The sequence below is a fragment of the Trichinella spiralis genome, assembly GCF_000181795.1.
Source record: "Trichinella spiralis strain ISS 195 chromosome Unknown Scfld2, whole genome shotgun sequence".
In the NCBI taxonomy this organism is placed as follows: Eukaryota; Metazoa; Nematoda; class Enoplea; order Trichinellida; family Trichinellidae; genus Trichinella; species Trichinella spiralis.
The window spans coordinates 172,789-196,928 of NW_003526941.1; the positions used below are offsets into that span (position 1 = coordinate 172,789).

At 30.2% G+C, this 24,140-nt stretch overlaps 7 protein-coding genes across 7 annotated transcripts; 2 read left to right on the forward strand and 5 right to left on the reverse strand.

Annotated features, from left to right (window-relative positions):
- Positions 1-131: 131 nt before the first annotated feature.
- On the reverse strand, positions 132-3,935 carry Tsp_02502 (diacylglycerol O-acyltransferase 1). The gene is made up of 4 exons (XM_003378778.1): positions 3,648-3,935; positions 3,220-3,410; positions 1,819-2,538; positions 132-144 (listed from the first exon to the last, which is right to left on the reverse strand). The coding sequence occupies exons 1-4, from the start codon at positions 3,933-3,935 to the stop codon at positions 132-134; spliced, it is 1,212 nt and encodes a 403-aa protein (XP_003378826.1).
- A 741-nt stretch (positions 3,936-4,676) lies between these two features.
- Positions 4,677-10,346, reverse strand: Tsp_02503 (RAC-beta serine/threonine-protein kinase A). The gene is made up of 18 exons (XM_003378779.1): positions 10,326-10,346; positions 10,118-10,159; positions 8,344-8,382; positions 8,203-8,277; positions 7,999-8,022; positions 7,839-7,881; positions 7,318-7,457; positions 6,889-6,982; positions 6,583-6,868; positions 6,341-6,509; positions 6,072-6,203; positions 5,902-5,967; positions 5,637-5,819; positions 5,454-5,582; positions 5,156-5,370; positions 5,013-5,100; positions 4,884-4,943; positions 4,677-4,832 (listed from the first exon to the last, which is right to left on the reverse strand). The coding sequence occupies exons 1-18, from the start codon at positions 10,344-10,346 to the stop codon at positions 4,677-4,679; spliced, it is 1,962 nt and encodes a 653-aa protein (XP_003378827.1).
- Positions 10,347-10,562: 216 nt separating this feature from the next.
- Tsp_02504 (conserved hypothetical protein) lies at positions 10,563-11,793 on the forward strand. Its single transcript, XM_003378780.1, has 5 exons — positions 10,563-10,895; positions 11,006-11,125; positions 11,174-11,360; positions 11,525-11,639; positions 11,715-11,793. The coding sequence occupies exons 1-5, from the start codon at positions 10,563-10,565 to the stop codon at positions 11,791-11,793; spliced, it is 834 nt and encodes a 277-aa protein (XP_003378828.1).
- A 27-nt stretch (positions 11,794-11,820) lies between these two features.
- Tsp_02505 (conserved hypothetical protein) lies at positions 11,821-13,429 on the forward strand. Its single transcript, XM_003378781.1, has 6 exons — positions 11,821-11,861; positions 11,997-12,137; positions 12,217-12,302; positions 12,476-12,590; positions 13,133-13,205; positions 13,262-13,429. Exons 1-6 carry the CDS (start codon positions 11,821-11,823, stop codon positions 13,427-13,429), a joined length of 624 nt encoding a protein of 207 aa, XP_003378829.1.
- Positions 13,430-13,781: 352 nt separating this feature from the next.
- Positions 13,782-17,280, reverse strand: Tsp_02506 (putative PAN domain protein). The gene is made up of 7 exons (XM_003378782.1): positions 17,175-17,280; positions 15,247-15,490; positions 14,856-15,024; positions 14,633-14,789; positions 14,265-14,422; positions 14,095-14,203; positions 13,782-13,990 (listed from the first exon to the last, which is right to left on the reverse strand). Exons 1-7 carry the CDS (start codon positions 17,278-17,280, stop codon positions 13,782-13,784), a joined length of 1,152 nt encoding a protein of 383 aa, XP_003378830.1.
- Positions 17,281-18,651: 1,371 nt separating this feature from the next.
- Positions 18,652-20,017, reverse strand: Tsp_02507 (alpha-N-acetylgalactosaminidase). The gene is made up of 5 exons (XM_003378783.1): positions 20,011-20,017; positions 19,902-19,909; positions 19,383-19,554; positions 19,008-19,036; positions 18,652-18,828 (listed from the first exon to the last, which is right to left on the reverse strand). The coding sequence occupies exons 1-5, from the start codon at positions 20,015-20,017 to the stop codon at positions 18,652-18,654; spliced, it is 393 nt and encodes a 130-aa protein (XP_003378831.1).
- A 4-nt stretch (positions 20,018-20,021) lies between these two features.
- Tsp_02508 (alpha-galactosidase A) lies at positions 20,022-23,769 on the reverse strand. The gene is made up of 8 exons (XM_003378784.1): positions 23,448-23,769; positions 23,336-23,382; positions 23,128-23,302; positions 22,030-22,046; positions 20,581-20,709; positions 20,264-20,425; positions 20,104-20,129; positions 20,022-20,058 (listed from the first exon to the last, which is right to left on the reverse strand). The coding sequence occupies exons 1-8, from the start codon at positions 23,767-23,769 to the stop codon at positions 20,022-20,024; spliced, it is 915 nt and encodes a 304-aa protein (XP_003378832.1).
- Between the last annotated feature and the right edge of the window lie 371 nt (positions 23,770-24,140).

Genomic DNA, 24,140 nt, shown 5'->3' on the forward strand with positions numbered 1-24,140 from the left:
TGGCTAATCGTAATCACCATGAATTTATATACTGGCAACAGATCAAAGTATAAAAATGATTCATTTATTTGAAATAATTTTGCAAAATATAGTAATTGTTGGGACAGAAAATTACACAAATACGTAAAAAATTAATCATTCTTACTTAAAAAAACAACAACAATAAATACTGTATAAAAATAAGACAAAAACAACTGAAAAACGATTGAATTGAATTGAACTGCATGCTGATCAGGTCAACCAGTAAATAAAACGGAAAATGGTTTGGTCGCTTCAGGATTAATTTCTCCAGAAAGTAGTTCATTTTAAAAAAGTAGAAAGCGCGTTACAAAACTCTAACTGCAGAAATTATAGTTCAAAGTAAAAAATGCAGTTCGATAAAGAAATTGAATTGGCACAATACGGAACTAAAACATTCAGACAATTTGAAAAACGCCAACATAACACTCTTTCACTTGTTAAATATTTTAAAAAATTAAAACAAAACTTATTCGACATATGCAAAACATCATTACTACCGGTGTGAAATGCAACAAAGTATAGTAATAGTAAAGCAAAATAAAATATCAATCAAAGTATTAATAGTTAATAATAAATAATATGAGAAATATTCTGACACATAACATTTATTTTTTGAATAGAAAAGAATTTATCAGTGAACCTATACGCGATAAAGATATTAATGTCAAAACAGGATATGACAGACAAGCAAATTTAAAACAGTCACAACAAAATAAACAACGGTTTCATCAAAACCATTCAACCAAGAAACAGATACTTATATAGAAGGAAGCATTCAGATTCTTCTTTCTGAAGTTGCTTGGAATTTTTGGTCAGTACAACTGTACAAAATTAGCCAAAGCCATCAAATTATAAATATTGATTGAGAAAATTCTATGCTCGCAAATATAATAACAACAAATAATAAACTCTCTAACAAATGCAAATAAACAAGAAAATTTCTACAGAAAGAAGTTTACCAACTGTATAACTGAAAAACACATCAGTCTGTTACAAAGTGAAATATATTTAAATTTTAAATTTAATACAACAAATGCAATTAATTCAGTGATAATTTTTACTAAATTTAACTAAAAGATCTGATATGAATGAAAGTCGAATAAAACAGATTTATACAAAAACAACCAATGCATATTACTTACGTTACATATAACATAATATAAAGATCACAGCCAATGCATTTTACTTACGTTACATATGAACTTTACATTGAAAAGGTTTCATCATATCAATGCTTGAAAAGGAAATTTCACCGTACGAGAAAGTGGTAAACATTGTCAATCCCAAGGAACAGTTATGCGCTCAGAATGTGCAGGTTTTACATACAGTATGACAATTGCTTTTTGAAACATTGAATCAAATTCGGCAATAAAATTGTTTTCACATTTGCAGCACTTAATTTGTATGCATTAAATTTTATTTTTCCATGCAAAATTTATGATCTTTCCATTTTACTTTTACAGTTTATTTCTTTGTTGCTTTAATGCTTAATAAAAATATTAATTCAACACTAAACATAAATAATCATGAACAAATTCACATCAATGTCCAAACAATTGATTTATACTACCATTCTATACATAAATCAATGTTATTTCTATTAATTAAAAAATAATTAAGCATTATTTTATCCAATTTTCATGCAAAACAACAAATGCATCATGGAGTGAGTATACATACGTATACGACATAAATGTACATAACAAAACGTAAGAAAAGCAACAACAAAATTGAGCACAATACATTTCACATGAATAATTTTCATTAGACCATTCCAACCAGCAGCGAAATAACTACTAAGGCTTGAATTTCACAAATGGTTCATTAGGAACACATGTCGCCAACTTGGCGCTAGCCGGCGTCATCCTGCTTATTTGATGGTCAACATACCAGTCGTGAAAGTACATAAGTATAATCAAAGGTTGTCCTAGAATAATTGATAGCCAGACAAGAAAATTTCCCCATATTCGATGGGATTTTGGCACAGCTGTCGTCAAAACGTTCAACGGAATTTGAGCAAGCATGCCTGCAAACATCCAAATGCGAAATATGTGCATTGGTATGCTGATTAAATATTCGTGAAAGAAGGCTGAAACTATGAATACCAAAAGATTAGAGAAAGATTTTGAATAGCCACGTGACAACAGTGGAATATACAAATGACGGACACACCATCGGTGAACTGGTATATTCCAACTTTGCCAAAAATACTGAGAAGTTTCCGCATTCCACCAATCACGATAAAAACCTCGATCACCAAAATAAAGCAATTCGCCGAGAAAATTTAAAAATGAATGAAACAGGAAGTAAAAATTAATTAACCATATGATGATATTGGGTACAGCTAGTTTCAACATTCGCTCCAACATTCTGCTGTAATCCATCATTTTCAGCGGCTCAACTGCGTTCATCATGAGAGGATAAATCCACTGTTGGCACAATGCAAACACAACTTGTGGTAGAAACAACACTTCCAGAAAACGCTTCAAAAGAAACGTTTTTCGAATTTTCTTCGTCCTAAAGCGACAAATTTAATTAGTAATTGAAAACACTTTCTGAAGCATTCTAAAGCATAAAAATTGCTTTGATTTGCTTTCACATAAAAATAAAACACACAATGCTCAACGCTGTATCAATATTCAACATGAACCTCCTCAGTACTAATGAAATTTAATGAGTGCTTCACTTTGTCAGTGAACATATCTATCTGAAGTGTAAAATAAACAGTTTTGCTGCGTTCAATAGTTCTCGTTAAAAAGTACAATTTTACATTATTAAAAAAAAGCTACTGGAAATACTACTAAAAGTTTTTAAATAAACCTATAGAAAAACTTAATGAATGTTCTTACTACAATTTTAAGTATTCAATAATCATAACTTTATTAAACATCAAATAAGCATTTGCTAATAAACGTAATGTATAATAATACAAAAAAAAACTTATCCGATTTAATTTTAATTGTGTAATTTAATAAGATAATAAGTAAAACATAATACATCTCATGGTTAACAGTAATAACTAATAAAAACTCAAAAAACAAAAAAAAAATATCTACCTACTGTTCTACTTATTGTCACAATAATTTTTAAAAATTTGTCTAAAAACTACGTAAAACTGCATAAATAAAACGTCATGCTGTGTATTTTAGTATAAAATTTAAAAAGAAAAGCATACATAACCAGTATAAAAACAAATACCTAGGATAGTTGAGTTCGTAACACAAAGTTGGAGCGAGGATGAAATAATATAAATTAAAAATCGTCAAATTGGCTGGATAAGATTTATGCGATGATGAATTTGCATTAGGTGCAAAATCAGTAACGCCACCTTTCGCCTTTAAAAAATAATCACAGCGACACCAATAATTCACATGTGCATAGGATATGAGCTTCAAATACAATATAGCATAGCACATAAGGCAAAAAGAAGCAACCAGTGGATTGATATCAGAAGCAAGAATGATAATGGCAGGAAAAAATAAAATGGTACTTGTGTTCACAAAAGTAATCATAAAAACCATTCGATTGCTCAAAATATTTTTCAAAGAAAGTTTTTCAGTAATAAAAGCTGTCCAAATGAACAGATGGCTCACTAAGAGGACAAGTATAACTGGAAAAGTATTCACATGAGCAACATAATCAAGCAATATCTTCTTGTGATTGATCAACAAACCATATTTGATAAAATTTTCAAGAGCAACACGCAAATTGGAAAGCACCAGCAAAATCATGGAAAATGTGAAAAAACCACGATAATTGGTCAAAGTATTTGAACTGCAAAGCAGTGAATCCTCTGCAATATGACATGGGCGATCTGGAGAAGAATTCCACCGGCCATTGCTTGTTTTGGTGCCAGCGTCAGCTTTCTTACTGCCATCAGACATATTCTGCACTTTTCTGATTTTAACATCCATACTCAGAACAGATATACATCAAAGACAGTGAATCAGTAAATGAAAAAAAATATTCAAATAGTTTTGAAACATAAGCATTTACATTACAGTAAGCTACAGTAGGGAAAAAGAAAAATAATTATAATAAAGATTTATTCTGATGAGCACATTAAACAAAACATGCATCTCAACATTTTAAGATATTGTTTCTATAATATCATATCATGGGAAAAGTGCAACTTAACATGCCCACATTATCATTTATTTTAACTCAAAGATTAAAACTACCCATTTAAACGGTTATACTTATTTATATACAATGAAATACACGTAAAACAGATCCATCAATAATTAATATGCTACACATTTCATTTAACAAAAGCAAAACATATGATAAAAGGACAATAAGAAAAGAAACGCATATTATTTGGTTTTAAAATTATAAATGTTCTCTAAAAAATGAAATCCTATAAACAGATAGATGTATTTTAATTAGATCACAGTCATGGGGAGTTCCCGTTGGACAAGCCATCAGATGGCCAAATGTCACCAAATATCGAGCAAAAAGTGTGGGTGAAACAGCAAAAAATACCACTTACACCTGATAAAAGAAGAAGATGAAGAAGAAGAATCATATATTCAACTTTTGTAAAACACAAAAAATGCATGCATGCACATGCAAATTTTTATGTAAAAATTGAAATAATTCAAAACGTAAAACAGTTCCGCAGAATATATACAAAAACAACAAAAAGTAGTGAATCAGATGTCGTCAAATTGGTGAAAAGATTGTCTTTGCGCACTGTTGCCATGGAATGAAAACTGAGTAAAATAAGGCTGTTCATCAATTTCAGATATGCTACTAAGCGTGCCAAACTGAGCTGGAGGAGTAAAATCAACTGATTCTCTGGTAAATTCCTAAAACGCATACCATTAATAAATTGAAAAGATTTACGTTGATTTAATAACCTGATCAAAATAACTAGTGTCAGTGTCGCTCTGCACTTCTGGTCTAAATGGGGGCACAAGCTGCAAGAGAAGGCAATTATCAAGAAGCATGCTCAATTTGAAATACAATTAATAAAAACACTGTTATACTCTTTTTTCGTACAAAGCTTGCCAATCAATAGGTTCAAAAAACGGATGAGCCATAATTTCCTGCGCATCTTCTGGTCCCCCACCAAGTCTGAAAGTTATCAATTGCACAATTCTCTGCATACATGCAATGCAACGAAATTTACCGTCGATTAGGATCTTTCATTAGCAGTCCACTGAGAAGACTCTTCGCTTCTTGGGAAAGTTTCCCAGGAAATTTCACCGTCTCGGTCAAGATCATCTCAAACAATTTTTCGTGATCTTTGTTGTAGAACGGCAATCGACCACACATCATCTCGTACATGACAACACCGGTGCCCCACCAATCCACTCCCCGCCCGTAGTCGTTATCTTCCAAAACCTATGAGAAGAAAAATATGTTTGCAATTTTCGAATATTTGGCAAAATATTTTTTTAGACTGGCAAAAAAAGCAATCCAGATACTTCTGGAGCCAAGTATTCCGGCGTTCCACAAAAAGTTTTAGTCTTTTCACCAAAAGAAATATCTTCCTTGCAAAGGCCAAAGTCAGCTATTTTTATATGCCCCTCACGATCCAACAGCAAATTTTCTAGCTAAAATATGAGATCGTTTTTACAGTGATACTAAAAATAAAACATTAAAATTACCTTAATATCACGATAAACAATGTTATTTTCGTGAAGATAAGCCAAAGCAGAAACAATTTCAGCACCATAAAACCGAGTGCGTTCTTCAGTAAAAAGCTTTTCACGTTGCAAGTGAAAAAAGAGCTCACCACCACAAGCATACTCCATAACAAAGCAAAGCCGATCACTCGTTTGAAAGGAATACTTCAAAGACTAAAGATAAAAATTAATTGCAAAACAACTTCCAAACTGCAAAGCAGCGCAATAACTGTAAGTAAGCATTCACCGTCAGAAAAGGGTGTTTTGTTTTCTGAAGGACGCGATTTTCTGTCAAAGTATGAGCCACTTCATCCTAGAATCGTAATTTAATTATTATTTATAACGACAACAGAGTAGTGATGATAATAATAATAATAATAATAATAATAATAATAACAATTAAACTGTGTCGCCTACCTTCGCAATGATAACTTCTTTTTTCAATATCTTTATAGCGAACAGTTGATCAGTCTGCTTTTCTCGGGCCAATATTACTCGTCCAAATGTACCCTTACCCAGTACTTTCAAAAGAATGAAGTCGTCCAATGACTGCAATTTAAATTCACAGATCAATAAAATATAATTCAAAAAATGAAAAGAATCCTCATAAATAGTAGGAAATCAACACAGTGATACTTTGCTTAAAATTTTTAAAAAAGCAAAAGAAACAATAGCAGTTGACATACTACTTTTCGAGGAGATGGATCAGCGATTTTCATGAGCTGCTCTAATTGTGTAGGAAGTCCGGATTCACTAAAAATATTCTGGTCACTTTGCTGCATTGGCTCTCCTGCATCATTTTTTAACTGTTTTAAGCTCTGCGAGACAGATTCGATGGCGTTTACCCAATTTTCACTATAAGTTATACATATCACGTTATATACGAATCAGGAAATATTTTGGAAAAAATTAACGGACAATAATTTACCGATCTTCTGGTGAAAGAGCATTGAAAGTTCGCTCAATAACCGTAGTCCATTGCAAACCACGAACGATAAAGGTATTTGGACGTGGACGATCCACTTTCATCAGTTGGCAATCTTTGACAGTAAAATCATTGAGCGGGTCATTGTAAGATCCATTTTCAGGCCTTTGACGAAATCCCAAAAGTGTCCCGTCATCAAACAGAATGAAATACCGAGATCGCCAGTTTTTTATATGTTCACCTAAGCATAAATGGAAAGCAAAATTTTCACACGTCTGGCTCGTTTCTGCTTCAATTTTCAAAATTTACCTCTCTTCATTAACCATCCTTCGTGAACAATTTTCGAATCCACCGGCGGTCGCATGCCTGCACTCAGTATAGTTGAACTCACCAAACGTTGCAACTGAATTATTTATCAAATCTACAAAATTCATTTTCAAATTGTCAAAATAATAAAAAGTTTAAAATAAAAAATTATCATTCAAAATTCATTCAAAAACAATGAAATATTTCAAAAAGCAATATTAATAAATACGATGCTCAAAAATTAGTTAAAAACCATAGAAGAATTATTAAATACTAAGTAAAATACAAAATCACACCGTGTAAAATAAAGAGTAAAAAAAAAGCTCCATCACAATTTTAACACTGAATATTTTAATGGATATCATTTATACTTGAAAATCAGTATCTTAGGTTTATAGTATATAAGCGCTTTACAAAATTGAGCACAATTACAAAACTTCTCGACGAGATTCTGATGGAAAATTTAATTTCCCACAGTGGCCTGAGTGTAAATTCGAAATGTTCATCATTCACCGCTTGTGTGTCAACGGTCTCCTGTACTGTTTTACTACTTACTTTTACTTTATAGCAGACTATTTAATTCAATCTGTTTAAAAAACATTCTTATGAATACACAAACGAAATACAACACTTTAAAGAGACCGCCAAAATAACATCTCTTCATTAACTACTACCTAAACTACAACACTACGTAATTAATACATGTAAAAATGGAAATTTTATGCTTGCATTTCAACGTATTCTTCAATCAATAATATATTCACATTGACCTGTTACATTAGTGACTCAAATGGTTCAAAGTGAAATTTTCTTCTCAAAAATCAGTAGTTAATCGCTTAATCATCAACAGGAAAGAAAACATGTTTTTTAATTTTAAAATATTTAAAAGTTAATTATCTCTACTAAAAATTTTTTATTTAACTTTATCTAATAGCATAGCAAACAAGTAATACTCCCGTAACGGCGTAATATAACAAATCTATTGACATTACTCGTCTGTACATCATAAATAATACAATATTAATTATCTCCTGCTTGCAATGAACATTGCATAAGGTATGAAATTAAAGCTTAATAATAAAATAGCATAAAAACAACAACATCTTAAATTACAAAGATACTGTTAATAAAGGAACTCTAAAATAATTCAAAATAAATAATAAAATTAAAAAAATGTTGTCCCCTTAAATAAAAATTCCACACAACTTCTACTTTACTAGCAGCGAAGCGACTTTTATTTCATTAAAAACATCACACAAGCACTGACTGATAAAGTAAACAAAAAAGCAAGCAAACACGATCTGCCAACATGAAAACCTGACACAAAATACATGCATAATAGGTGGGTAACACCGCTAAGCTAAAAACAAATTTCTCAATGACCATGATTATCTATAAATAAAATCTTTCAAAATAAAACTAAAATCATGGAAATAGACTTTAATAAAAAAATTTTACTCGTAACGTAACGCTGACACACGCTGCTAACACCTTAGCCTGCCAAAATATATCACACTTAAGTAGCGTTTGAAAAATACAATAATAGCCCAACAGTTCAAATAATGCTCAATAGGTTTAATAATTAAAATACTATCAAAATTTATTCCTATCAAACAAAAATCCACAATAATTTATAGCCTTTGAGAACTGATCAACTTTCAGTTTTACAGAATATACAATATTATGCCAATTTTGCTTCGATGTTTTTCAACATTCAAACAATAAACATGAATCACCGTATGAAAAATCACTTCTAAATGCAAACTGACTGTTCAAAGCCAGAATTTGAGAAATAGAAACAAATCTCCCATCAGTTGATAAAATTTAATAACAACTAAACGAACAAACTAATATAAGTTTAACTGAACATTCTAATTTTCCCTTCGATAGGTATTCTTTGTCGTAACATTATTAACCATTTTGATCATAAATCATCAAAGAAACTGCTGTAATAATAAAAAGCAAATAACACGTAACTTACATGTAATGTAAGTTCAAAAATATTCGCTTGCTTCAATTTTTGTGCAAAAAAACTCAACACTCCAGAAAGATTTATCAAAAACCCCAATATTTACTATGGTTCAAAATTCTACAAAAATTTAATTGTGATAAGCAAGTTAAATTGAATAAATGCTGCATTACTGTATTTCTAAGAGATAAGCTGAAAAAGCCTTTAAACTTTTTATCTCTAGTTAAAATGATTTTTTACAGTATTTCATTTAAATTTTATATAAATTTTTCATACCCATTTTTACGTCATTTTGGAATTTTGCAATCATGCTGTTGTTTTTCTTTTTTATTCTTTTCTTATTTCTTTATATTCTTATTATTATAAATATTTAAATTTAAAATTATTTTTAAATGAATTACATAGCAGTAAATTTAAATTACATATATATATATTCATTTATTTATTTATTTATTTATATTACAATAACTTTGACGTGTTTTTAATTTTGTATTTCTGAAGTAGTTGTATCAATAAGACGTAAAGAACAATTAAACAATCACAAATTCCGTTCAGTCTGTGTCAGCAGTGCGTGATTGAGATTTAAATTTCAAATTCATATTTTGATAAGATAGGGATAAAATTTGAACAAAACAGCTACGACGTTGAGTAGATACATTTATCAAAAATTATTTATTAACTATTCAATGTCAATATATTATATATTAAATATACAAGTATATAATACCCTTTGCTATTTTAGAATAACAAAACAAATAAATTTCTGAATTGTCAATAACGACAAATATTTTTAAAGGTTGTTGTTATAAATTTCATCGATTTGAAAGTTTTTCAATTGTGGATGAAATTAACCAATTATCTTTCAGTTGAGAAAATGAAGGAATGCTACAGTTTGAAACTGAAACAAAAATATATGCAAATTGGATTGAAAATTATATTTTTAAACTAAAATATAAATATGCATATGTATGATGATGAATGTGTCAGTAAACTTTCTAAACTATATATAATTAATACTTTCAGGTCAATTTCACGTTCACGTTTTAATTGTCATATAACAATTGCAATTGTAATTGAATTATTTTTGTTTGTTAGGCGTAATTCATTAACCAACTTGATAAAACTGACATTTATCAATGTGCATTTAATTAATTGTACCGATAAATTGCCTACTAAATAACAGAAAGTTGCATGTCTCTGATGAAAAGTGCAAGTCAAACGGCAACACCCTTTTGCGTCTAGAAGCAAGCACGTTTAACTAACTAACTGGCCGTTGTGTTTATACGCGACAGTAGATGCAACGCTCTGACATTAGATTTTTATCAACTTGAAACGCCAGTTGGAAAAAGTGAAAACTGATCCATTTCAAATTAAACGCCAGAGTAATATTTGATTAGAGACTTCTATTGAGAAAAAACTCGCCTTTAAAATCAAGTACTAGTTTAAATGAATGCAACCGAAAAAAACAAACTTTATATATATGTGTATACATATATATATATATAAGTTGAAAATTTTTGCCATTTATGCATTTCTGGTCAACTAGCTGTGTGAATGGCAAAGCATAATTGAAATTCTAATTTTCTTTATCAAACTTCATTTGTTCAACTAGACTGCATGCATGCATGCAAGTGTACATTAGTGGCGCTATTTTTGAACAAGCAGTAACAGAAGAACGTTAACTTCGAGAAAGAATACATGAAGAAAAATGCTTGCCGATAAAAGAACAAGTAAATCAGAAACTCTTTTGAAACATGTCAATGAAGAAGATCATACATCCAATGGAGTAGACATTGAAAAATTACTCCTCTGTGGTCCTTATCAAGCACTTATATTTCTTCTGTATCAGTTTACAATGTTCGTTCAAGCAATGAACATGTCATTTATGGTTTACGGTAAAGTTGAACCAAACTGGAGTTGTGCTAGCGATGGAAGATTTCAGTTTGCAAATCAAACTGAAAAGCATCACTGTGCATTAATTCAGAATGGTTCTTGTCCGAACATAACTTGGACTATTACGTTTTACTCGATCGTGCCTGAGGTATGTTTGAAACTTCATTAATAAGAAATTCTGGAAATTACACTTGTTCCCTTGTAATTAATAAATTTCGCGATGGCAGAATTAATTTTTCGCCATTAAAATAATTTTAGTGGAACTTGATCTGCGACAAAGCGCACATCGTTTATTGGATAATATCAATTCAAATGGCAGGAGTTATGATCGGAACACCGGCTATTAGTCATCTATCTGATTTGTTGGGAAGAAGAAAAGTAAGTAAAGTGAATATTTATGAGCATTACGTAAAATACTGCATTTAGATACTAGGAATATCACTGCTGCTGCAAATTATACTTGGCATTGCTAGTGGATTATCTCAAAATTGGGAAACGTTTGCAGCGCTTCGATTTTGCATGGGCATTTTAACAGGAGGCTGTCTGGTAGTTGTCCATGTGTACATTGTTGAAAGTATTACAAAAAGCAATCGAATGTGGATGATGTCAGTCGGTAATATAACAGATTTCACGTACAACAAATTAATCACATTCCTATCAGAATACACTTTCATTCATTTCATTAAATCACATTCATTACAACTTCTACCGCATTATAACTCGACAAAATTCAATACAGCCATATACATATATATATACATTAAAAATTTCTTTCAGGTGGATTCGCTTTTGGCTTTGTTATTTTCAATGTAATTGCTTACTTCTGTGGTCATTGGCGATCACTATCCATTTATGGACATCTGATTGCTATAGTACCATTAATTTTAACTGCGTAAGTTGAACGTTAGTACACGTGGAAAAGTATACAGATTACAATGAATCATTTTCAATGCTAGAATTTTACAAGAAACTCCTCGGTGGCTGTTGCAAAAGAAGAGAAACATCGATGCGCTGAAGGCGGTGAAAACGATTCTTCGATGGAATAAAAAATCAGAAACTTTTAACGAGGAAAAATGGCAAGCGTTGGTGAGAAGAATGCAAACCAAAACTACCAGTAAAACATCCTTTTGGAGTTTGTTTCTAAATATTAAATCTGCCCTATACACGACTTGTCTAGCCTATTCTATGTAAGCGAATAAACTATGCCTTTCTTTTTTCTTTTTAATCATTTCTAAATAGGAAATTTTAGGTTTACTATAAATTTAATTTCTTACGGTATATTGTTCACCTTGGATGAACTAGTTGGAAATATATACTTCAATGCATTCATTCTGTCAATAGTTCGATGGATCGGTTCAGTGATGACAACTGTACTTGATCGATTTTTCAAGTAATCTTAACTCTCTGATTATTAACTATTAGATACATATTCTGATATGAAATATACAAGTAAGTGTTCATCACTTTAGATGCTGTGGAAGAAAGCTACTTGTTCAAACTGCCATGGCGATAATTGCAACTTGTTGCACAGCAATTGCAATTTTTGAAATCACCGGTAATAAATGCTTCAATTACATTAACAAACATCATTCACCTTTTTTGCATACGTATATGTATACTTATTTATATATTCATGTACTTGATAAATATAGTTTTAAAATTACAAAATTTACAAAAAATTTGCAGATTAAAAAAATAATTAACATAATCGAAATTATCAATATTTAGGTATGAGTCAGAAAACAGTGAACAATACTCTAATTTTTATCGCATCTATTTCCACTCCAACAGTATGGATAGGACTGAGCTTGATTTCCGTTGAACTTTATCCAACTTCAATACGGTAAGCTAATTTAGATGTCTAATACACAACTTCTAACAACAACACGAAATAATTCAGCTTAAAACAACACCAATAACACGACACAAAGCAAAATTGTGCGGTCTTGACGAAATTTAGACTGCATTTAAAAAAAACAATTTTTTCTTCAACCCTGATAAAAATCTTACCTGAAATTATTGCATATGTACAATTCTTATTAAGCGTAAAATGAATGCATAAATTCTGTGCACAGATGCCAAATCTAATGACTAGATAGATAGATGTATGCAGTTGAAAATAACATAATAAGAGAGTACACACGAAGTGAATAAGTGAAACATGAACACACGAGTTAGACTAAATAATTAATTATTGACCAGTTCATTGCATTACTATTAAAAGATTTACATATTTACACAATGTTATCAGCCAATAGAAGAGATAATGAAACTGAAGCATGCTTATCAAACTTTCTGTATTAATAAAAGTAAACAAAGACTCATAAAATCATTATCAACAACAAAAAATTAAATACAATTTTACACAAAGAATACCTCTTTCAGAAATACGGCGCTAGGATTCGTTTCATTTTTCACTCGTCTTTCCGGCGTAATTACCCCACAAATTTTACTTCTAGTATGAATATTACTGAATAAACAAAATAATTGGAAATTTATAAATGCAAATTTCAGGACAAGCTGTGGAAACCTTGCCCGTTTGTAGTGTTTTCCGTTTCATCGGTGCTTTTCATTTTATTCTTTCAATTTACTATTCCTGAAACCAAAGGAATGGCACTGGTGGAAGAATTACCGAATGCTAGAGAAAAAAAGTCACTTACAAAAGCCATCAGTGATAATTAATTTTACCTGAATAGCTGAAAAAATAATTTCTTCTCATTTCGAACGTACCCTTATATAGCATTATTCTTGTGAGAAATAAAAGCAAAATTTTTTAACGATATGCTCCGCATACATCCCCATACAACCATATTCAATAAGCAAATCAGTTGTCTTTATTTGCAAACCTAAAAATATAATATTACACGTACAATTGAATAATTAAATTGTTGTTAAATTGAAAAGAAAAAAATTTTTTTTCTTTTTACTGCTCACGTCGAACCATTTTGTAATAAGCAATCAAAAACTACAGTGTTCAACATGCTCAAGTTTTATTTATTTATTTATTTACAGTGCTTGACGAAAATTGAAACGTTCATGTTGCATTTTTGCATTTTCTTGTCTGCTTGTTGCAATGTCGTACATCTTTCTCAGAGCATCTTTCATATCGATATTGCAGATTGGTAGCTGAACAACAAGGACTCCATTCAGTCCAACCGCTCAACTCTGGGTAATCTTTCAACGCCTTTACAAAACTTTGATAACCGTTCCAAGTGGCACGCTGTTTGAAAGAAGCACCGTTTTCTAGAAAGAAAATGAACAGAAAATGAAAGCATGCTTTCCTACTCGCAACATATATATGTCGTATTGTTGAAATCAGTCAACAAAATACTACGCATCACTATTACCAGCGCAATCAACTTGATAATAATAGACGTAATATTCATCTTCAGGAACAAACAAATCTGGCCGTGTTGATGCACTTTCCGAATTGAGAATACAATTTTGTATTTCATCCTGAAACATGGTTCATTGTGCAAAATTATTCAAAGATTTTTATATTTTTAAAAAATCCAACATCTTTGAAAAACATGGCTGATTTGCAACGGAACATCCCTGTTGATAAACACAGTTGAACGCATTCGTCATCGTCAGCAGCGTCTACTACTTGTCTTGCATAGCCAACAAGAACGTATTGTGGAACGAATCGAAACGGTTTAGAACATGGTGGAAGATCTTAAAAATATAAAATTAAAAATCCCACTCAACAATCAAAATCCAAAAAAAAAATTGCTTGCAATTATTTTAAAATTGTAAACGAACAGAAAGAATATTTCAAAGCTCAACGAACAAACTTCAAATAGGGAAATTTTGAAAATTTTCCAATAATCTATCTTTTCAGAAAAACTGAAAACAATACTGCATCTCATTTCAAATTTCACTCACTTGCATAGCAACGAATTGAATACAGTTTGCTGCCTGAATTTTCTTCTAAGTTATAGAGATCAATTGGTTGACTAGACAACTGACACATTCTTCTACTAGAAAACTGAGCAGTCTGACATTTCAGATCCCCAAGCTTCAGTGGACTGCCATATTTGTCCTAAAAGATGTGCAATTTTTTTCAAAAATGACTTTCTGCAAAATAATCAAGCTATTCATATTTTACTCGATTTTCTTTGCAAGCTGTCAAACATTCTGCTTCACTGTGACCAGATAAGTCGTAAAATGGAATAGTTGTGGAAACGAAATTTTGCAGTAAAACCAATTTTGGAAGTGTAGAGCCCTCGCATTGGAATGTCGACACTTCCGTAGTAAGAACGCATGATTCAGAAGGTCTAATTAAGACATCTTGTGTATTAAATTGAAATGTCACAATAAAATGATAAAGTGAAAAATGATCTTCACTTTCTAATTCATACAAATAATTTTACTTACCTAATTTACTTTTTTACATGCTAACTTTAATTTACTTAACACAATTAATACATAGCTGCTATTGAAAAAATAAAAGGACAAATAAAAATTAATTGAATCAAAAAAAAAGAAAAAGAAATTACTTGAAATAAGAATAACCACGAAAAGATGCCAAACACTGAGGAAATGAATTTCCATGTACAGCATATAAATCACAAACACTACGCATGTAATCGTACACAACAGAGAGGCACTGATATGAACCAGTACCAGGTCGCTTATCAAGACAAAATTTCAAACATTCTTCACAACCAATTTCACTTCTTCTTTCGAAAGGAGCTCCATTAGCAATAGCTGTATCAGCTCTCATTATAAAACAATTAGCAGCTAAAAATACAACAATAACGACAACAAAGATGAAAAACATACACTTACATTTTTCAGTGCATATGCAGTTAATGTTACATATGCATGCACTTACAAATTGCTATTGCAAATTTCAACAATTGGTCATAATATTCATATCACCTTTCTGATAGTATTTATAGTATTCAATTCATTCTAATAATATGTCAATAAACGTGTTACTTATACTTTTTGCAAAATTAAAATTAAAATAATGTTCTACAATAAAATTACAAAAATTGACAAATGAACAAATTCAAAAAATAAAATAATTCTTTTTTATGATGAACATGCATGTCACAATCAGTTAGTTTTCATAGATGAAATAGAAAAAGTGAAAAGCCTATGATTATATTTATTCAACCGCTTTTAAGTATTTGCTCGTGAAATATTTGTTCGTAGTAAAAAAAATTGCATAGTATTTTGCAATTTCAATAATAGTAATACAAAATCAATATTCAATAAATCTCTCTCTACAGTTATTAATTGAATTCTGATTTCCAATCAAAAACTGCTCCCCAATTCAAATTGAAATTAAATTCTTAATATGATGTAATGATGACAGTACTAAAACACAAATAATAATTAGGACAAACGTACAGCTCATTCATCAATATGAAAGTGTAAATTAAGTTTACATTTCACCCAAAACCGTTGTCTTCAAATACTTGAACATAGACAAACAACCTTTTCAAAATGCTTCACTTATAAAATAAACATTCTCATTCATTAAAAATCTAAATTGATTTCAATGTGCAACACCGTAATAATATTTTCATTAATAAAACACATCCATCATATATAAATATACATATACATGTTTAGATTTATTTATTTTCGTTTAGATCAAAATCATATAATTGCCAGTAATGTACAAATTATTAATTGTATAGACAAAAGAAGTCAAAAAAAAGAAGATTATAAATTTTTCTTAAAAGTGTACCAGAACTGTCATCAAAGAATAAAATTACAGTATATTTTATAGATAATTCAAATAAATAAATCAAAATGTATTAAATATGGAAATAAACAAATAAAACCTAGATCGATAAATATTTGAAAAGTATATTGAAATGTAAAAACAAAATGCAAAAATTAAATGAAATAAATTACAAATTTTTAAAATCATTAGCATTATTTTACAACGTACTTGCATTCATGTGCATAGCTTATTTGTTTAAGATTAAAGGAAAATTTTTTTAACAATTCAAATAAGCCACAATTATTGCAAAACAAGCAAGCAAACTGCATTAAAAGTTATAAGTAGTATGTATTTGTACGAACTGATATGATTGTTCTTGCCTATTAGTTCTTGATTAGCTTGGTGATTTATAATTTTACAATTTGTTTAATATTTATTTGCACTTTCTTGCAAATACATCACTTTTAAATAAAATTAAAATTTATGATTAAAGTTGAAATATTTACACTCGAATATTCAACTGATTTCATACAACAGTTTCAAACAACAAATGGTGAGGTAAGAAATAAAATCACATATAATTTACATACAATTTGTCTCATGCTAATCTTATTATCTACTTTGTCAATCGAAATCACAATCCAAATCATGATTATTCAAATTGATGTTATTCAAGTTACAAATTAAATAAAATATTATATGACAATAAGAAAAATATGCAAAAAGAGAAACAGAAATTGATACCTTTGCCGCATTGCAGATTAGCTGCAGATGCAGCAGGTGAATACTGTGGGCTGACTTCAAAAGAAGGAATCAACGATGTATCCACATGACAGGTAACGTGATCCATTGGAGATTGGACAGATACTTGATGATAAGCTTGTGTGGTGAATACAATAAAAAGAAAATAAATAATAAATTTCAAAATAGCATTCATTGTGCAAAGAATGAAATCAAATTCCTTCTTGCTCGCTGTTGTAGGTTTCACTTTGTATATATATGTATATTTTTTTAATTTTAAACTACACCTTTACTAATGTTCAGTTAAAAATTTGTCCGTTGCTATTTTGGATTTTTCTTTTCACCAATGCCACTGCATGAGCAGAGTTTATTTATTTGACTTGTTGGTTAATTAGGCTATAAAGTGATCGACATTTTGCTGCACTGTTCAGGAAATGCGCGACACCCTGTTCTGCACCTTCTCCATTCGAAATAAATAATTGGTTGGGAAGCGTTTTGTCCATTTTGCTAATCGACGTTGCCACTTTCTTTTGCTTAGAAAATCCAAATTCAAGTAACAAAATTAATTTAGGTCAAACGATTTCACCAAGAGCAGGTTCTTGGATCTTCTACCACGCTTGCTTATTATTTCCGTAATATAACAATTCAAAGTGAACATATTTCATCGCAAAAGTACTTGATCACCAGAAAAGATATCCAGAAATGAACACAATGTCATCACAATCATGACAAAATTTCTTAAATCAAAAAATGCACTGCATATACTTTTCGCTTCAACATTTATCATTTTAAATGTTCATAAAAATTCTGCTTTCACTCCAATTCCACAACAACTCAATTCATATTCAGCATATTCAGCTTATTTCCTGTAACTGAACTTTACCAGAAAAGTTTTCTCCATTATTCAAGCTTCATCATTCCTAAAAATCAAATTCAATGGCAACAGCTTCATTTTAATGGCAATTTTTTCCAGCTACATTATATCAATGATATATTCATACGATAAAAATTCCGTTCACTACTTTATAAATGAATGAATTAAACAAAAAAAAATATAATTCATAATCTATTGAAAAAATTGAATAAAATTATTGTTTATTGATTTGAAAATCAATTAAATTCAAAAATAATATTTTACGCTCTCACTGTGAATAAACTAAAATAATAAAAATTTATCACACGTATATTACTTCGTTTATACATATACATACACACACATATATGTGTGCGTGCAAGTATTTGTATGTATGAGTACACATGGATGTGTGAGAGTCAATTCACAATAAAGCAGAATATATCTACAGTTTACAAAATCATAAGCATGCAGTCCATTTAAAGGCAGTTAGGCAGACATAGCGTTGAGTAGATTCAGCAAAGTAACTGAGCATCAAGCAGTTCATTACTACATTCCTTAAAATAATATAATATATATATATTTATTTATTTATTGCTAAGTTTTGCATAACTACAGTATTGCTGCTCAGTTTTGCGCAATTATAGCTGTCAGCATAACAGCTGAAGTCGGTCTCACATCGCACTGAAAACCTGCCGAAGGCATCAAGTGACCGTAACTGAAATTGTCAAACACATCTTCAACCTGATATCCAAATGGATTTTGAAGTCCAATCAATTCTAATTTTTCCACAGTAACCACGGCCTACAAAAGACAACAGCTTTGCCAATTTCAGCCGGACAATTTTGTTCTTCAAGCTTCAGCGGTTGCAATTTTCAGTTATTTTTAAAAAAACTCAATTCATCATAAAAACAGAAACCTCGAGTAGCTCAAGAAAAATAATGCCATTGAACTTTTCTAAGTGCATACTTTAAACTGCATACTTTATAAGCGGCTATTCCAGGAACAATTACTGAATTGTAATGATCAAAATTTTGAACAAAGAAAATATGAAAAAAAAATAACAAAATAAACCCTTCCACCAATGTTTAAATGGAATTTTTCAAATAAGAAGTTTTTTCTATGCTAAATCACTGCATAAGACACTTGCAGTGTAATAAAATAAACTTACTCTATCCGTCGGGTGTCTGTTCAAAAACACAAAAGCATATGAATGTTGATTAGTCTTACTAACTGGAGTTATAGGCTTTTTGTAAACGCTTACATATCCACTCTGAAAATCATGGAGCAGTCAATAATACACAAGCAACACAAAACGCACAACAACATTACTTTGTAAATCAATCTTCCCATAATACCTAAAGGATCTTGGTCAACTGCAATTGCCTTTTTGTTGAGCAAAATTTCACGGTAATATGGAGATATGAATCTTAGATCATTGGACATAAGTAAAGGTGCCGACCATATGCACCATACAGCCATTTGAGCCCTTGCTTGGTCTATGGACAATCCGGGGTAACCAATAATAAGCTGAAATGAAGAAAATAATTTTGTTTTGCTCATTCAATTAAGCACACTTTCCATTATAATACAACAGAAATTAGTTCATTTCTCCACTTGAACGCCATAAATTTATTTTTTACGCAAATTTTTATCTGATTTTATCTTTTAATACAAAAGAATTGATACAGTATAAATAAAATTTGAACATTTCACCCAAATTAATAATGAGCTTTTCAGTATCCATTCAAAAAATAAAAAAAAACTTACTAACACATTCAAATTTTGGTCAAGTTCCTTGATATAACATTAGATACTAATTAGTTTTTATTCTCTTGTACAATACAGTAACTGAAAATGAAAAAACATGCAATTACTTTCAAAACTAAAATCTTAAAAAACAAATATACTTGAACTAACAATATAAATTACATATACATCAAATTTTCAAATAGAATTATAGTTAATTATTAATGTTAATTATACAACGCATTATCTTATAGTAATGCACACCGAGTATAACAGATATACAGACTGAAATATTTAATAATATTAATGAAATGATACAATGACACATACTGTCGCGCATGTATGCTCACAATAAACTGAAAAATTATGAAAAATAAATTCTGATAAATTCATTTTCATTTTTACTTTACTTAGATCTTTTTCGCAACAAGCACACTTTACTTTTGACAATTTACTAATAATAACATAAATGTTGAGAAAATGTTTTTACCATATCGGGATCATTCCATCGTCCTGGACCTGAAGCTGCTGCTAAATCGTCTTCATTTTTATCATAAAAATCGATTATTTTCAATATCGAATGCCAGGATAAACTGATATCATTATAATTACGCCACATGTTGCAGGACTGAGCAACTGACAAATAATCTGGCTATAAAACAGTGCACTGCATTACCAATAATTGCAAAAAAACAACGTTAGAAATCACCACTAAAAAAGACTTATAAATTAAATGTACAAATAAACAAAATTAAGATTAATTTCCAAAAAGTAGTTCATCATCTACAACGCCACAAATTTCCATACCTTTATCCTTAGAGATACTTCGTAAGCTGGCCAACTGCAGGAATAAATAATGCGTCGTCCAGTTTCATTCAAGTATCGGCTCATTTCTGAATAACCTGTAACAACAGAAATTTCTACCAATGCTACTAACTAAAAAACAAATATTAAAATACAACTTGGAAAACTTCCTCTTAATAAAGTCAATGGTTTTATTCGCTATTTAACAATAATAATCATAATCATAATCATAATATTTTCTGTACGGACTTCGAAACGATGACAACCGAACGCATAAAAAATAAAAGATTTTCAATGAAGCGACTTTTTTAATTAAAATTTTCCAAAAAGTATAAATTAAAAAAATGCACCATTTATACACTTTAACAATTTATCCAACGCATCAACTCTTCTACTGCAATTAATTTTGAAAAGTGGTAGTGGATTTTAATGAATGCAAAGAAATGAATTAAAATAATCTGTACAATTAAATACAGACCAATTGTCAAAAATAATAATTTATTACTATTATAAATTATGCAGATTTTTTCAGAACGTGAATGTTTGTTTCTTCATCGTTTCAACAATCCACTATTTACAAATGTAATGCCAATAGACGGTATTATTTGGTTGAGAAGATAAGGGGAAATGATATAATAAATCTTAAATAAAAAGTATCACGTTAATTTTTGAAATTTTTGAATTTATATTTACAAAAAAATAAAAATTATATTAAAAACAGTAAAAATACAAAAAAAACAATGCACAATAACAACACTGCATCTTTTTTTTCCTATTTCAAGTACAATAAATGCAATGTGACAATTTCAACCGATGAAGACGATGATATATCATTAATGATAAACTACAATATGTATTCATGTTCAAAATTGAAACAATTAACCAACTGAAGAATTATGAAAACAATTAGAGCAAAGCCACAAAACAAATTTCATATGCATTTTTTCACTGAGCGATGACAATCGTACATTTTACAAAACTCACGGTTGACTGACTTTCCTTCCATACACAACCATTTACAGAAACGTTGAAAATAATGTGAACCAAAAATAATTAAAATTATCACAGTGGAAAGAAATTATTATCGTTCCTTCTATACCCACTTACAAGTTCAACAAACTTCTTGCATAAGAAAAAAAACTGCAAATGCATTCATTGTAACTAATTAAAAAATATAAATAAAGCACTTTCTTTCCACTTCAGTTATTCGAAATATATATATATTATACTTCGAGCATCGAAATAAATGAAATGCTAAAATTGGAGTGCATTAAAAATTGTTTTTAAATACATCTTTTCCATTACTGCTAAATGAAAAAAAATCATAAATAGAAATAGAGAGATTAAATCACTGATGGATCAATCTTTCATTAAATACTTCAAACACACCACTGCTGTTATTTGCAAATTCGAATGTATTTAATCATCCAATAATGTGCGCTTTAAAATTACTCTTTCTAAGCAAATCTCTAAAAATATACAACTTAACATTAGCTGTTATTTTATTATCAACACGTTCTGCTGATTAATTAATGCATAACTCCAGATGCTTACAGTTACTTGTACAGAATAAAACAAAGAAATCTTTTTACAGAGATAATCTTTTAAATCTTATCCACAAATTGTATTCTAGAATAATTTAAACAATACTTAGCAACTGTACAGAATAGGATATTATTGTGCTTAAAATTTCAAAAAGTAACTGGTAAAATAAGATGATAATTTTAAAAAGTACAAAATGAAAATAATACCACAATATCTCCTCAACAACAACAATAATAATAATAATAGCATGCATTACGAAATAATTATCTCTGAAATCAAAATCAGTTTGCAAAACAATATTTTGAACTTCTTTTTCTGTTCATTTTCGTAAAGTTTACAAATCCTGCAAATATGAAACTTCATTTTAAGAAACCGTTATTAACAAAACGTTGTTTTCCTCTAACTAAATTGATGGAAAACACAATTCATTAACGATGTTTAAGGCAATACACAACGTAAAGACGTTAGCAAAAATTTACGACCGTCACATGCCGAAAAACGACTCCAAATGCTTAACGTTCGTTTGAATAAATACTAAATGCCAAACTTGCAAACGTCATTCTCATTCCTTGTGCTATGCAAACCGCTAAAAATGCCGACATTCTGAACTAAAACTGAGCAGCTTGAAAAATAACAATTATTATTAGCATAGAAAGAAGCCAAATTAATGCAAAACACCAACCAACGAACCAACACGCAGAACTTTATTCATTTTGATTTGTTTTGCTTTATTCTTTCCATTTTATCCTTTCTTAACTGCAAATTCTGTTTTTTCAAATAACACTTCTATTCAATTAACATTAGTTAGTCTTCACTTTCTTCCAAACAAAAAAAAAGAGACATGCAATTCTTTCACAACAATTATTCCGATAATAACTATTTTCTCACCTAGACGTTAATAATCGTGGTCCACCGAGAGTTACTTGTTAATTAATTCAGATTTTGTAGTATTTTTTGAATATAATACTCCTGCTGAGTATATATTTCAATATGTGTATTTCAAACCTGCTGGCATGAGAGAAACGTCAACATTGCAGCCATCCAACTTGAGCATATCAACATCCCAACTTGCAAAAGTCTGTGCATCGAGTTTCAAAAAGTACAAGCTTCCAGGATAACGAGCACATGTTTCTGTTCCAAAATCGCCGTATATGCCAAGCTTCAAATTGCGGTCGTGCATCTATGAAAAATAAACGTTAATTTGTGAACATACATTACTGTCCACCTGTGTTCGTACATATCTGGCAAGTTGCTTTATCCCTAAAAATAGAACTGACATTAGCAGAAAGCATTAAAGTAAATAAATAGAAATCGTAATAATCTACCTGATGGAAATCGAGTTCGATCTGCAACCAGCTGATCATTAGAATCTCTTTTCATCTCAGACCAGCAATCGTCAATATTCACTAAATTATAGCCAGCTTCTAAATAACCATCTTCAACAAGTCGATCAGCCATATCCATATATAGTGCTTCATTGATGCACGACAACGGATAACGACTGCAATCTGTTTGACAACCAAAAGCCGCCCAGCTTAGCCAACCCATTGGTGGTGTCAAAGCTACACCATTATCCAGTGCTCGAAGACTAACCGGCCAACTAGCTGAAATCCAAATGAAAAATATCCAAGAAACCATTCGCGTCATTTTTCCTTTTCGCTCAAACTTTATTTATCAACTACTTCCTTCTTCACTTCAAATGCCAGAAAGAATCTTGAATGACTAAATGAATGAATGAATGAATGAATGAATGAATGCACGAATGAAACATATTCCATCGAATTACTGTAAAAATGAGAAAATAAGGTGCTGTCTAAGCGAAGATATTAGATACAAATCTAAACTAACCTATTGAACTCATGTTCCATCACCTGCCTATCCATCACAGAAAGTCAAGGTTACAAATCATTGTACGTATGTGGTGGCTGGCAATTACGAAAATTTTTACCTTCATTTGACATGTAACACAAATAAAAAAATAAGAAAAAATATACATTATCACAATTTCAGATTGTCCA

Coding starts and splice junctions, on each gene's coding strand:
- Tsp_02503 (XM_003378779.1), bottom strand. CDS start 10,346: ATGTATACACATATATATAAA. Junction 8,023..8,202: donor ATGCATGTATTTTGTGTCAG/GTTTTCATGTTG, acceptor GAATTATTTTAG/AGTTCCTTTATTAACAGTAT. Junction 5,583..5,636: donor TTGTTTATCGTGATATTAAG/GTAATTTTAATG, acceptor CTCATATTTTAG/CTAGAAAATTTGCTGTTGGA.
- Tsp_02505 (XM_003378781.1), top strand. CDS start 11,821: ATGGCAAGCGTTGGTGAGAAGAATGCAAACCAAAACTACCA. Junction 12,591..13,132: donor CTTTATCCAACTTCAATACG/GTAAGCTAATTT, acceptor TACCTCTTTCAG/AAATACGGCGCTAGGATTCG. Junction 13,206..13,261: donor CCCCACAAATTTTACTTCTA/GTATGAATATTA, acceptor TGCAAATTTCAG/GACAAGCTGTGGAAACCTTG.
- Tsp_02507 (XM_003378783.1), bottom strand. Junction 19,037..19,382: donor AGTTGACCAAGATCCTTTAG/GTATTATGGGAA, acceptor ATTACAATTCAG/TAATTGTTCCTGGAATAGCC. Junction 18,829..19,007: donor CTGGAATAGCCGCTTATAAA/GTATGCAGTTTA, acceptor TGTCTTTTGTAG/GCCGTGGTTACTGTGGAAAA.
- Tsp_02504 (XM_003378780.1), top strand. CDS start 10,563: ATGCTTGCCGATAAAAGAACAAGTAAATCAGAAACTCTTTTGAAACAT. Junction 10,896..11,005: donor TTTACTCGATCGTGCCTGAG/GTATGTTTGAAA, acceptor AAATAATTTTAG/TGGAACTTGATCTGCGACAA. Junction 11,361..11,524: donor AATGTGGATGATGTCAGTCG/GTAATATAACAG, acceptor AATTTCTTTCAG/GTGGATTCGCTTTTGGCTTT.
- Tsp_02508 (XM_003378784.1), bottom strand. CDS start 23,769: ATGACGCGAATGGTTTCTTGGATATTTTTCATTTGGATTTCAGCTAGT. Junction 20,130..20,263: donor GATGGAATGATCCCGATATG/GTAAAAACATTT, acceptor ATAATTTTTCAG/TTTATTGTGAGCATACATGC. Junction 20,059..20,103: donor GTGAGCATACATGCGCGACA/GTATGTGTCATT, acceptor TAAATATTTCAG/TCTGTATATCTGTTATACTC.
- Tsp_02506 (XM_003378782.1), bottom strand. CDS start 17,280: ATGGATCACGTTACCTGTCATGTGGATACATCGTTGATTCCTTCTTTT. Junction 15,491..17,174: donor TAATCTGCAATGCGGCAAAG/GTATCAATTTCT, acceptor TTGTATTTTTAG/CTGCTAATTGTTTTATAATG. Junction 14,790..14,855: donor CAGCTTGCAAAGAAAATCGA/GTAAAATATGAA, acceptor CACATCTTTTAG/GACAAATATGGCAGTCCACT.
- Tsp_02502 (XM_003378778.1), bottom strand. CDS start 3,935: ATGGATGTTAAAATCAGAAAAGTGCAGAATATGTCTGATGGCAGTAAG. Junction 3,411..3,647: donor TGCTTGATTATGTTGCTCAT/GTGAATACTTTT, acceptor TTGTATTTGAAG/CTCATATCCTATGCACATGT. Junction 2,539..3,219: donor TACGAACTCAACTATCCTAG/GTATTTGTTTTT, acceptor TTGTCGCTTTAG/GACGAAGAAAATTCGAAAAA.